The sequence below is a fragment of the Elephas maximus genome, chromosome 1, assembly GCF_024166365.1.
Source record: "Elephas maximus indicus isolate mEleMax1 chromosome 1, mEleMax1 primary haplotype, whole genome shotgun sequence".
Taxonomy (NCBI): Eukaryota; Metazoa; Chordata; class Mammalia; order Proboscidea; family Elephantidae; genus Elephas; species Elephas maximus.
Genome location: NC_064819.1, coordinates 65,996,274 through 66,010,709, shown reverse-complemented (window position 1 = coordinate 66,010,709; position 14,436 = coordinate 65,996,274). Strand labels below are relative to the sequence as shown.

General features: G+C 40.7%; 1 protein-coding gene across 1 annotated transcript in view; it reads left to right on the top strand.

The window, feature by feature from the left end:
* MBOAT1 (membrane bound O-acyltransferase domain containing 1) overlaps window positions 1-14,436 on the top strand; it is a 161,295-nt gene that overhangs the window by 114,980 nt on the left and 31,879 nt on the right. The window contains exons 6-8 of the mRNA XM_049876250.1: window positions 2,692-2,746; window positions 6,508-6,691; window positions 9,621-9,813. Of these exons, the coding sequence (XP_049732207.1) occupies window positions 2,692-2,746; window positions 6,508-6,691; window positions 9,621-9,813 (432 nt within the window). The remainder of the gene's footprint in view (window positions 1-2,691; window positions 2,747-6,507; window positions 6,692-9,620; window positions 9,814-14,436) is intronic.

The following is a 14,436-nucleotide window of genomic DNA, read 5'->3' as shown; positions in this document are numbered from 1 at the left end:
AGGAATCTTCGTGTATATAAAACTGAACATTTTTTTCAGCCCACCTCTTCCTGAAAATGGTCAGACAGTGAAATTTACGCTGTTAAAACTGGGTTCCAGGAAAGTAAGACAGCACTTCCAGGTGGGCAGGCGATTTCATAATGGGCTTAAGGAGGCCAGATACTATTAGTAAAAGTGTATTTTATGGATTTGTACTGCTTGCCAATGCTTCTAACCACCGAAAGTTCTTTAAGTATCGACAGGTTGAGAAGATTTGCAAACTCTGCCAACTACTTTTCTCGTTTATTCTTAAAGCTTGGGAACTGATTTAATTTCATTTTGATCCTGTGTATCCCTAGTTCTTTAGAGAACTGGGTAATTTCATACCGAGGCTGGGGTCGTCCCAGGAAGACCAACTGTCCCACCAGTTTGCCCAGGACTGGGAGGTTCTGGGAGGTTTCCCAGGACGTGGAACTTTTGGTCGGAAAGGGCAAACCGGAACGAGTTGGTCACACCCTATTTGTACTTGAAAATCTACTTGGTAGTGGCTGTAAACTACCATTAGTAACGAACCAATAGCTGAAATCAGTTTAATTTCTGCAATTTGCCAAAGTTGTATTATTTGTTGAGATCTGAAAAGAAAAAAGAGTGTGGTTTTTTTTTTTTAACAGTGCTTCTAGGTTTTTTTTTTCTTTTCTTTTAAATATAGGCTTTTTGCCTTAGTTAGCATTGTCAGTTAGCTGTATTTCATGGAATACGCCTTCCATGTATCAGTGTTCATTTGCTGTTTTCTTTTCTTGTGTGTGGGGGAAGAGCAAGTGATTTCCAGAAATACTCCACTTTCTTTTAGGCATGTTTGTGAATTGCCTTCGTGACTGGTGTCCATGATCAGTCTTAGCTGAATATACAGCTTCAAAGTCAACTTGTATTGCATATATATATATATATATATATTTTTTTTTTTTGAACTTTAGATGAAGGTTTACAGAACAAACTAGTTTCTTATCAGAGTTAGTACACACATTGTAGTATGACATTGGTTAACAAACCCACAACGTGTCAGTACTCTCCCTTCTCAACCCTGGGTTCACTATTACCAGCTTTCCTGTTCCCTCGTACTTTCCAGTCCCCGCCCCATGGCTGGTGCATCCCTTTAGTCTCGTTTTGTTCCATGGGTCTGTTCAAATCTTTGGCTAAAGGGTGAACCTCAAGAGTGGCCTCATTACTGAGTTGAAATGGTGTGCAGGGGCCATACTCTCAGGGTATCTCCAGTCTCTGTCAGGCCAGCAAGTCTGGTCTTTTTTTTGAGTTAGAATTTTGTTCTACATTTTTCTGTAGCTCTGGCCAGGACCCTCTATTGCGATCCCTGTCAGAGCAGTCAGTGGTGGTAGCCAGGTACCATCTCGTACGGGATGCAGTCTGGTAGAGGCCGTGGTACATGTGGTCCATTAGTCCTTTGGACTAATCTTCCCCTTGTGTCTTTAGTTTTCTTCATTCTTCCTTGCTCCCGAAGGGGTGAGACCAGTGGAGTGTCCTAGATGGCTGCTCACAGGCTTTTAAGACCCAAAACGCTACTCACCAAAGTAGAATGTAGAACATTTTCTTTATAAACTGTTATGCCAGTTGAGCTAGATGTCCCCTGAGACCACGGTCCCCACAGCCTTCAGCACAGCAGTTCGGTCCATAGACACACCCAAACTCCCTGAGGGACCAAATTGCTTATACATATTTTTTTTTTTACATATTTTTAAGATTTTATTTTGTTGTTTATGGTAAGGAATCGCCATGTGCAGGAGATGAGTTAGGGTGTCTTGGATCCATTGCACACTGAATTAAATAGGAGTAAACTCTGAAAGGAGCCCTGGTGGTGCAGTAGTTAAGAGCTCAGCTGTTAAACCAAAAGGTCGGCAGTTCGAACCCACCTGCTGTTCTGCAGGAGAAAGATGTAACATTCTGGTTCCATGAAGATTACAGCCTTGGAAACCATATGGGGCAGTTCTACTCTGTCCTGTAGGGTTGCTGGGAGTCAGAATTGACTCGACAGCAATGGGTTTGGTTTTTTTTGAAAAGGAGTCCCTGGGCGGCACAAACGGTTAAGTGCTTGCCTGTTAACTGAAAGGTTGGTGGTTCAAACTCATCCAGAGGCACCTGGGAAGAAAGATGATCTACTTCTGGTAGATCACAGCCATTGAAAACCCTATGGATCAGTTCTACTTTGAAACACACAGGGTCATTATGAGTTGGAATTGACTCCATGGCAACTGGTTTTTTGTTTTAATCTCTGAAAGGGACATTGTGTTTGGTAAAGTGGAGGGCCAGCAAAGGAGGGAGACCCTCAAAGATATGAATTAACCAAATGGCTGCAACAGTGGACTTAAACATACCAACAAATGAACTGGGTGATGTTTTGTTCTCTTATACCTAAGGTCACCTTGAGTTGGAGCTGACGTGACGGCAACTAGCAGCAACAACAATCTCTGAATTCTCCTCTTTTCATATGAACCTATAGAGCCTTTCCTCTTAATTTATATACTTATGTGTCCTTTGATCCAGGATATTTTTATTTATTTATTTTTAATGGAAAAGAGGGACTCCTTAATCGTTTATGAAAGCAAAAATAAATTACTTTTTCAAATGAGTTTGAGAAGGCTCTATTAGGATAGTTATCTACCTGATTTCAAACATCTTATTTAATTCTGTTCTTTTCCATAGGATTGAGCAAAAGACCTGAAGACCTGTCTGCTGAACAACATCGACTTGCTGTAAAGTAAGTTAAGTTTAGTAATATATTTTCGAGATCTTTCCACTCTCGTTTTTTTACATTTGCATATTAATTCCATTATATAGATGGAATATTTTCATTTAATGAATCTGCTATTGATAGACGCTTGGGTTGTCTACCAGTCTTTATTTTTTACTAACAGTAAGCAGTGAATAACCTTGTACATAGGTCATTTTAAATGTATTCAGGTATAGCTATAGAGTCCAAGAAGTGGGGTTACTAGGTTGCAGAGTAAATGGGTCTGTAATTTTATTAGTTCTACTACAAGATTCTCCTTCACTGGGGTTGTTGTGGAGCCCTGGTGGCATAGTGGTTAAGATCTATGGCTGCTAATCAAGAGGTCAGCAGTTTGAATCCACCAGCTGCTCCTTGGAAACCCCATGGTGCAGTTCTACTCTGACCTGTAGGGTAGCTATGATTCAGAATCAACTTAACAGCAATGGGTTTGGTTTTTGGTTTTGGTTTGGGGTTGTGATGTCTATTTCATAAACTTTTACTAGGCTCTCAAATTTAAATTTGAGACACGTGTCTGGGGTTGTCAAGAAACAGTTATCTATACACATCAGTGTGTGATTAAATGCCAGACTGAAGAAGGTAGGAAGTAGGGCTGGAGAGATAATTGAGGGCTTGAAAACTGAAAGGTGGGCTTTGGCCAGCCAGCATTGATGTACAGTAGAAAGGGTCAGTGTTGGAGAGAAAGGGAGGCCATCTGGAGCAGGAGAACAACATTTATATGAGAATCAAATGGCACATGAGGCAGCACATTGGGGAGAGTGGTAAAGGCATGGTGGAGGGTTCCTGCTGGAGGTAGAAGAAGGTAACTAGGTAAACAAGGGAAGGTCCCCGCTATAGAGGAGACTGAGTGCTTCATTAAGGAATTGGTATTTGGGAATGAAAGCATTGGAAGATTCTAATGAATAAAGTTCTTTTCTACACATTATGGGGCTATAGCAGTATCTGAATTGTGCAAACAGGTAAGCTCAGCTGCTAACCGAAAGGTTGGTGCTTCAAGGCCACCCAGAGGCATCTTTGAAGAAAGTTCTGGTGATCTACTTCTGAAAAATCAGCCACTGAAAACTCTATGGAGCACAGTTCTACTCTGGCACACAGGGAGTCGCCATGTCAACTCGGCAACTTTTTATTTTTTTTTAATTTCATGACTGAATTAAATTTTTAAAAAAAATTTTTATTGATAATTTTTTTTTTTTTCATTAATGGCATGGAAACTGAATCATTGAGTGAGTCTGAATTGAGTGTGTTGCCCTGGACTCTGGGGGTAGGATTGGTGGGACACATACATACCTCTGGACTTTGGGGTGAATGCATATGTCCCTCTGCACTCTGGGGGTTTAGGATTGATGGGATGCATATGTCCCATTGGACTCGGGACACACATGTCCTGGTGGACTCATGTGCTGGTTGATGGGACACATACGCCCCTACAGAATGCACCAGGATGCTCCACTTCATACAGTACCTTGTAAAAACAATAATGTGTGGTACACCCCTGTTTCTCTCTCTTCAAATAGTTAGACAGGTCCCCTCCTGATGGCTACAAGTACCGTTAGCGGGGAAGTAGCTTCTTGATAAAAACCCAAGAGGTGGAAAATGTAGGTGGGACATACAAAAGAGTCACAGAAGGGCTTGTAAGTGATACAGTGACAGATTAAAATGGCATTTTACAAGCCTTTCCCCACAGTTCTGGCCTGCTGGAAGAACAAACCTCTTAAAATGCCATTAAACACTACACAGAACTGTTCTTGACACAATTCACTTTTCTGCCACTCTCATAGCCTGTTGTTCAGGACCACCTGCCTGGGTGCCAAACCAGACAAGGATGGTCACAGTGGGAGTTCTCTGTGGCCCCTTCTAGTAGAAACTGGTTTTACCCAGCATTTGTTTTATATTTATTTTGGCCATCTGGAGAAAGTTTTCCCGTTCCAAAGCGTCTTGAGCAACTAACACCAGATCAGGTTTCCACCCTGCCTTGTTGATTACTCTCAGCTTCTCTCCTAGACAGATAAGGTGGGTGAGGAAGGGTGGGTGGCATTTCCTAGCCAGAGCAGCCTTTGCTCTAGACCCCTCCCTCACTGTTTTCAGGTGTCGTCTGCCAGCACAGGCCTCCAAGGTGCTTGGCTCCTTCTCTGAACCACCCAGCTCATTAATTTTTCCTTTAAACATAGTTTCTCAACACAAATTTTAACCCTGCGGTGACCTACTTTTCTGCCTTGAATGTTTTGTTGATACCATGTGTTTTCATTAATTGAGTATGTCTGAATTTTTGTTAGGTAATATGGATTTTTTTTCCTTGCCCCCTTCCCACAAGCCTACCCTAAGAGTTTAGGGGTGTATACAAAGTACCACTAATTATACTCCAGAGTACCCACTGGGGTCTACTGATAAATATGTGTAACAAATAAAAATTTTTTTCTATTTTTCCTACCAAAAATTCAGACACCTCATACAACACCCTGTAAAAACAGTAATTTGCGGCCCATGCCCGTTTCTTCAGTTTCAAACAGTCATAAAGCCCCTCTGCCTTGCAGCAGCACATACTATCAGCAGAACAGCAACTTCCCAATAAATTCCAGACCAAAACCAAATCAAACCCATTGCCGTTGAGTCAATTCTGACTCACAGCGACCCTGTAAGACAAAGTAGAACTGCCCCGTAGGGTTTCCAAGGAGTGGCTGGTGGATTCGAACTGCTGACCTTTTTGTTAGCAGCCAAGCTCTTAACCACTACACCACCAGGCTGAAAAAGTTCATGGTCACTGTATGTACTATGGGCATGAAAGGGTTGTAGAAACAGCTAAGAAAGGTCATGTCACATAATAGTCCACAAAGACAACATTGGTGTCTTAGTTATCTAGTGCTGCTGTAACAGAAATATTACAACTGGGTGGATTTTAAAAAAACCAGAAATTTATTTTCTTACAGTTTAAAAGGCTAGAAGTCTGAATTCAGCTTGCCGGCTCTAGGGGAAAGCTTTCTTTCTCTGTTGGCACTAGGGGAAGGTCCTTGTCTCTTTTCATCTTCTGTTATTTGGCTTCTTGGTAATCTTCTTGTGGCATGGCATCTGTCTTCCCCCATGTCTATTAACTTGCTTAATCTGCTCTTTTATATCAGAAGATATTGATTTAAGACATACTCTCCACTAATGCTACCTCATTAACATAGCAAAGAAACACCATTCCCAAATGGAATTATAACCACAGGTATAAAAGCTCTTTGCCATCAAGCTCTTTCTGACTCAGTGACCCCACAGAAAGGAGTAGTAGAACTGCCTCATAGGGTTTCCAAGGCTGTAATCTTTACGGAGGCAGACTGCCACATCTTTCCCCCAAACTGCCAACTTTCTGGTTAGCAGCCCAGACTTTTAACTACTGCGTCACCAGGGCTCCCACCACAGGTATACCCATTGCCATCAAGTTGATTCTGACTCAGCAACACTGTAGGACAGAGTAGAACTGCCCCATAGGGTTTCCAAGGCTGTAAATCTTTACATAAGCAGGCTGCCGTATCTTTCTCCCTCAAAGTGGCTGGTGGCTTCAAGCCCTGGACCTTTTGGTTAGCAGCCAAGTGTTTAACCACTGCAGGTATAGGGGAAAGGATTTCTAACACATATTTTTGAGGGGCACAATCCAATCTGTAACAGCTGGTGTTTACAGTTTGTTTATTTGCAAATACTGAAAAGAAATCAAAGAAGAAGAGTTTTTAACTTCTTTGTTTTGTTTATTTCCACAGAGTGAAACCCTCCCTTTTGGAATACTTAAGCTACCTTCTCAATTTCATGAGTGTCATAGTTGGTCCTTGCAACAATTTCAAGGACTACGTAGCCTTCATTGAGGGGAGACACACGCACATGAAGTTGTTGGAAGTGAACTGGAAGCAAAGAGGGTTCCACAGCCTGCCAGATCCTTCCCCCACTGTAAGTTTTCGTGCTGAGTATCTACCCAGAGGTCCAGAGAATATGGTTTTGGTGCCAGGGCTGATTCTCACTAATAGTTGTTTTAGATAAAAAGCCAAACAGTGCACTAGATGGCTTGGGCAGTAACTTTTTCCTCCTATTTATTGAAAAATGCCAGTATTGATCTTTATTTGCTGCACTTCTCTGTGTTGGAACAGCCGATGTTTATATTACAGAGGGGCTCATTGGCTGGGGGTAATAAAGCAGTCAGTCTATCAGTCAATATTTGGCGCCTATAATTTGCCTGTGGTGCACAGTTAATCTGCTCAGTGGCTAACCTAGGGGTTAAGAGGCTTAAGTTCACCCAGAGGCACTTTAGAAGAATGGCTAGGTACTGATAATGAAAGGCAACAATAGTGAAAACTAAAAAAAAGGGTATTCAACTTACATCAGAGCCAACTTGCGATGGAGCCATCGGAACGGAACCCCATCATGAGTCAGGGATTACCTATACATCTCAAAACTCAGCCACTGACAACCCCATGGAGCACAGTTCTACTCTGACACAGATAAACCAAAAACCAGACCCATTGCCCTTGAATAGATTCTGACTCATAGAGACCCTACAGGACAGAGTAGAACCACCCCATAGGGTTGTCAAGGTTGTAATCTTTTTGGAAGCAGGCTGCCACATCTTTCTCCTGCAGAGGGATTGGTGGGTTCAAACCACTGACCTTTTGGTTAGCAACTGATCGTTTAACCCATCTGCTACCAGGGCTCCTTCTGAGACACATGGCGTCACCATAAGTTGGAACTAGCTCGATGGCACCTGGTAAGATGTGCCCACCACTGTTGGAATATCATGGGTGTTTATCTTTATGTATTGAAATTCATATACAGCAAAGAATAACATATACTAATAGGTGGGCGGGATGGGGCACAGATAGATGTACTTTTTATTGCAGAGACTGATTATTACAAGAGAAACCAGTTTCACATTAGCATGCCAGAAGCTCAGTTTTATTGACTTCAAGAGAGTTTAAGATGGCTTTTTGAATTTTCTTTTTAAATTGAATTTTTTCATTCTCAGAGTATAACTCATTGAACCTAGTAAATATGCTAAATTTACTTGGATTAAATATCTTACATTACAAGGAAATTTTTAATTACTTGAGGAATGGAAAAAATTGGAAAAGAGAAAAAATAAATAGAGTTAAATACAGGCAGTCCCCATATTAGGAACGAGTTCCATCCCTAAATCTGCCTTCAAGTGGAATTTATATGGAAGTCGGAATAGTTAGGTATGGCTCGTATCTAGTGTTAGTCAAGCATTTGTCTTAGTATATAGTATATGTGTATCTTTCTATGCATAAAAAGTATTAAAGAAACACTTCAGATACACTAAAACATCTTTAACATAATAGTACAGTAATAATAATAATGTTTTGATACACATCGCAAAGTAGTGCCCATTTGTTATTATGACCCATTGTATGTACCTCGAATTTTTAGTATACTAGGCTTTAAGGGGGTTGGTTTGTAACTATAGGTTGTATGTAAGTTGAGCATTCATAACCTGGTGACTGTCTGTACATCAGAAATGCTAAAGTCTAGAGAAAAATATGAGTTAAATATTGAAAATTTAAGTAATTTATTAGTTGAACTTGAATTTTTGGAGTTGTATTGCAATCAGGTTATCAGCAGTTTATGGTTGGTCAGTTGTCTCTGCTTTGTTGAAACTCTCCAGATGAGCAGATGGCTATGAGGCATCAAACACACTTGGTGTTTCCAGGCAGTATGTGCCATTGTAGTGCTTTCGTATTTCTCATGCTTACTTGAGAGTCTTCACATGGCTCTGAAAGGAGACTCTTGCATTCTTATGCACAGAGAGGTGAAGTGGTCCGGTTGCGTTTGGTCTAAAGATGCACTCCGTACCTAGATTATTGGCATGATTTTGGCCAAGCATGGTGAGCACTCAACTCTGGGCCAGCACTGCTCTCAGCACTTTATAAATGCTCATTCATGTAAGCCTCCTCACACCCTCTGAGGGAGGTGCTATTAATATCCCATATTCCAGATAGTAGTAGTCCATTTTTGTAAATTATATTTCTGTTGAAAGCCTAGAAACACAAACAGACTGGGAAACTGGGCAAAATCATTCTGTCCAGAGGAATTTCAGAAGCCAGCATATGTCTTCCCCTAAAGCAGACTACACCTAGACTATCTGAGAACAGGATTTCTGAAGCCTTCTGCTATCTGTCCATGTACTGGCTCAGATATATGACCACTCCTTGTACAGAATCCTTCATAATTAAGCCTCTACTCTCCTTGCTGGCAACTCAAGCCCATTTCCTTGTCTCTGCTGGCTACAAAAATGGAAGGCCAATGGTTATTTCTTTGTGATGGGAAATTGTTGTTAGATATCATGGAGTCGGCTCCGACTCATGGCAGCCCCATGTACAACAGTAGAAAATGTTGTCATGTCTGGTGCCATCTTCCTGATTGTTGGTATGTATGAGTCCAGTGTTGCAGCCACTGCGTCGATTGATCTCATTAAGGATTCCTCTCACCCTCGCTGGGCCTCCACTTTACCAAACATCATGTTTGATGGGAAACTGCCACCCTATAATGTTACCCATTTCTCTTATGTTTTGGGTAATAAAACCACCTACTCTTTGTTGTTGATAGCATTTGCCAGTAATAGTTTTCTTCCATTCCGGAGACATTCATTACTCAAGCATCGGAGGTCTCCATACTCTGCATCTAAATATAGCAGGTACCCCCGTCACCAAAATGGTGCCATGAGGGAGAATGCCTATTGCAACCCTTTCTAGGGAAATAATGCCAAAGGAGTTATTGGAACAACTTTCTTAACATGCCCTTGCTGAATTTGTTTTCCTCATACCCGGGTCTTCTGAATGGTTACGCTGATGATTTTTTCTCATTTCAGGGAGCTGTAATTCACAAGTTGTGTATCACCTTGGGGTCTCTCCTTTTGTTTCTGACACTCACGAAGACCTTCCCTGTTACCTGCCTGGTTGACGACTGGTTTGTCCATAAAGCAAACTTTCTGACTCGACTCTGCTACTTATACATTGTCATGCAAGCCTCAAAGCCCAAGTATTACTTTGCATGGACATTGGGTAAGTTTGATGGGGTGGCCCTAAGTGAACTAAGGGAAAAATGACACTCCTTGGATGGCTTAGCCAGAACAACATCTTGGATCACCTAATCAAACAAGGAAATCCAATACATGATGAAAATCAGTTGAGCTTAGTGTCATTTCTTACTTTCCAATACAGCACTCTTCTCTCTAACCGTCTGTGGACTCAATTTTCTGTAATTTGGAGATGAGTAATCCTGACCATTGTCTAAACCGGATGTTATTAACAGATGTTCAAACTTGGAAACTTCTGCTTCCACCAATCAAACTTGGCCATTTAGTACAGTGGAAAGTTAGGAGAAAATTCTAGAATGATCTGGCTTTCTTATCACTTTTCTGTACATAATACAGGATACACACTGAATTAATTTTATCAGCACACGTGCTAATTTAGGTTACACTTCTTTTAAGAAATTGTTGGTTAAACTTTGCCTTAGAAAGAAGCTGGTTTTAAGTAATTTCATTTTTTTTTAAGCTGGGAAGTTCATCTTCATTTGGTTTTTACTGCAATTTTTCTTTTCTTGTGGGGTGACTTGGTCAGTATTAAGCTTTTATCTTTTTCCTTTCAAACAATTTTTGGCTGGAGAAGTTTGAAGCTTTTCCCAGATGAGCAATAAACCCTTCTATTTACTTATCAAGAATGGTAAAGGATTTTGATAAGCACAGTGGCTGTATCTGTTGTAAATTTGGAACTGTTTCAGGAATGGGACTTTCATGTCTTAGCTGAAATGAACTGGTGCTTGCTGTCAAAGGGCAGTGGCTTAGTTTATTAAGTCAAATAGGTTTAAATTCAGTTCCTGGTGTTCCCACAAATGAGGGCATAGCATTTGATTGAATTCTTCTCACAGTTCATGTTCCAAGCTTAAGGCCCAAATTAAAGTTTGTAGCTACCAAATTATTTTTTAAGAACCCAAAATATTTATGGACAAGTGAAGTCCAATGCACTATTTTTGCACCACTTTGTCACTTGTCTGGCTTAAGAGCTTTTCTAAAATTGCAACGTGGGAAATGATGTTTCTGGTCACATACAGTTCAATTTAAGGAGTTTTTGTTGAATACCAGGGTCTGTGCTAATTAGAATTCAAAGATAAAACATCATCTCTATCCTCAAAAGTGTTACACTCTGCGGGAACGCAGACATGTACACCAACCAAGGCAATGCTCATCGGGAAGAGCCATCTTAGTGGTAGGAAGACCAAGGGAATGATGAATGTGGAGTAGTCACTGGAGAAGACTTCAAAAGTCTCCTTTTATCTTATTTCTTTTCCTGAAGTTGCTTTAGAATTTAAAGATGATTATTTCTTTAGTAGGTGGGAATTATACCAGCTGTGATTGGAACCCTACTTGGAACCCTGGGCATATTTTTCCCTGTGAAATAGTTAACACACTTGCATTGCTTTAACATGAGTGTGTGTGTGTGTGTGTGTGTGTGTGTCTGTGTCTGTGTCTGTGTTTGTATGCTTATGAGAAGGAGAGGTAGAAAGAATATCTCACTCCTTTTGCTACCTCCTACTTCTTCACTTACCCTCCTTTTCTCTTCCCCTCTCCTTACCCTTCCTGACTAAATCAGCTTTTCTCTTCCCCTCGCCCTACCCTTCCTAACTAAATCAGCTCCTGGCTCCAAGAGAAAAGAAAGGCCATTCCATGGCCAAATAGGGAAAGTCTGACACAAGATGGATTGTGCTAGTGGGGATCTGGGTCTGGAGAGGGTTGCAATTCCATCCTGTATAGATAGATCTTAAAAGGGCATAATGCTTAAGGCAGGCATTCTTTACTAGTTAAGCTGAATTGTTGTTGGGTTTTAAGAAGACTTCAGGGGATATTTTTGGCTTAAGGTTTAAAGATTATCTTAGGGCAATAGCTTCATTTTATCTTTTTTCTTTTCTGTGACTCATTTTCTCTGTGGACTTAGCTCTTTTCCTTTTCCTTTTTTTTCCCCCCATTATCTTTTTTTGGTAGCTTCAGTAGAAACACTTCATTAATTTATATGCCCTCACTTTGAAGTTTGTTACAGTTTAGGTTGCGTGAGTTGGTCTGAAATTAACCTTTGTATTATTTATGAATAAAGATGCAATGAATAGTGTAGCAGGGATTCTTTAAACTGCTTAACCAAATAATTGTTTTATCCAGCTCTTTAAAACACCATTTACATATAATTGATGTACTAATTATACATGATTATAAATTTAATCCTTAAAGCTCAGCTGAACTGCACTGTTAGCCTACTTCTAGTTACTATTTATATTGAAATGATAAAACTATTTTCTTTGGACTTAGTATACAAATTCTGGTTGTTTTCCCCATCCTAATTAGTACTGATTAGCATCCCTGGGTGGCACAAACAGTTAAGTGCTTGGCTGCTAACTGAAAGATTGGCAGTTTGAAATCTACCGAGAGGTGCCTCAGAAGAAATCCTGGTGATCTACTTTTTAAAGCTCAGCCATTGAAAAGCCTATAGAGAATCCCCGAAACTGTTGCCCTAAAATAATCTTTAAAACTTAAACCAAAAATGATCCCTGAAATCTTCTTAAAACCAAACAGTAGTTTAGGTTAACTAGTAAAGAAGTCTGCCTTGAGTATTATGGTCTTTACAGATCTATCTATATGGGATCAAATTGACAACAGCAACTCGAAAGATTAGATAGGAAGCTTAGACGGTAGTGAGTTTATGTTAATGGGGGAGGAACAACTCAGAAACGGAGGGCGAGAATTGTTGCACAACTTGCAGAATGTAGTCATTGCCACTGAATTGTACATGTAGAAATTTGAATTGGTTTTTGCTGTGTACATTCTCAACAACAACAAAAATAAAATAAATTACTTAAAAAAAAAAACGGAACAAAGAAAACCCTATGGAGTACAGTTCTACTCTGACACACATGGGCTAGCCATAAAAGTCATAGTCTACTCAATGGGAACCGGTTAATTAGTACTAATTAATGGGAGTCAACTTGAGCCCAGACTTTGTTCTTAGGCCCACAAACTCCAAAATAGGGGTGTCCAAATTGATTTATATGTACAAATCATAGACTGAAACTATGTGCAATACAAGCAAAGCCAATTTTGGACTGATGAACTTAGAACCTCTAACTGCATGAGGCAAAAGGGAGTCTTGGTTAAAGGCCCACAGAGTGCAGTAAGGGGAGCAGTGAATTCCAATATCGTCTAAATGCAGAAATTCTGAGAGTAAAAAATCTCCCGTTGTCAGTCCATCACCATTTCTCTTTCAAAGTGATTCTTAGCTGCCCAAGTTGTGCAGTTGGAGTTCTGGTATTCATGTTCTGGCTCTGTTTACTGCTTGTGTGATTAATGTTAACATCTCTAAACCTCAGTCCCCTTAATAGCAAGTTAGCAGTAATGATAATAATAACAGCTAACATTTCTTTGGTGTTGACTTGAACTAGGCACTGTGTTATGTAGTTTGTCGTTGTTGTTAGCTGCCATTGAGTTGGCCTCTGAATCACGGCAACCTCACGCACAATGGAACGAAATGTTGCCTGGTCCTGCAACATCCCCACGATTAGTTACAGGTCAGACCATCGTGATCCATAGGGTTTTCATTGGCTGGCTGTCGATTGCCAGGCCTTTCTTCCTAGCCCCTTTTAGTTTGGAAGCTCTGCTGAAACCTGTTCAATGTCATCACAACACACAAGCCTCCACTGGCAGACTGGTGGTGGCTGTGTGTGAGCTCCTATGCACATCACACATACTTAATTTTGTTTAATCTTTTCAACAGCCCTTTTATGATACTTACCATGATTATTTCCATTTTATACTCAAGGGAACAGGTTTCTAGAGGTTAACCAACTCTTCCTAAGGCCATACAGGTGGTCCCTAACTTATGACGGGGTTCCATTGCGAAGACTACGTCGTAAGTCAGTTCTGACATAAGTCAAATATCTTTTTTATTTTTAGTTTTCTTTATTATTGGTGTCTTTTTTTAAATTGAACTTTAGATGACGGTTTACAGAACAAACTAGTTTCACATCAAACAGTTAGTACACACATCGTTGTATGACATTGGTTAACAAGCCCACAACATGTCAACACTCTCCCTTCTCAACCCTGAGTTCCCTGTCACCAGCTTTCGTGTTCCCTCCTGCCTTCCAGTCCCTGCCCCAGGGCTGGTGTTCCCCTTTAGTCTTGTTTTGTTCCATGGGCCTGTTCAGTCTTTGGCTGAAGGGTGAACCTCAGGAGTGGCCTCTTTACTGAGTTGAAAGGATATCCGGGGGCCATACTCTCAGGGTTTCTCCAGTCTCTGTCAGGCCAGCAAGTCTGGTCTTTCTTTTTGAGTTAGAATTTTGTTCTACATTTTTCTCCGGCTCTGTCCGTGACCCTCTATTTTGATCCCTGTCAGAGCAGTCGGTGGTGGTAGCCGGGTACCATCTGGTTGTACTGGACTCAGTCTGGTGGAGGCCACGGTAGATGTGGTCCATTAGTCCTTTGGTTATTATTAGTATCTTTATAAATCCTATCTTTGTCTTTGGGAGTTGGAAACATTACATATAAACTTATAGATACGATGACATCAGCAAACTGCGAACTTTAACAGTGTATGTAGTACATGTTACTGACAAAAAGAGGTACAAAAAAAATGGATGGT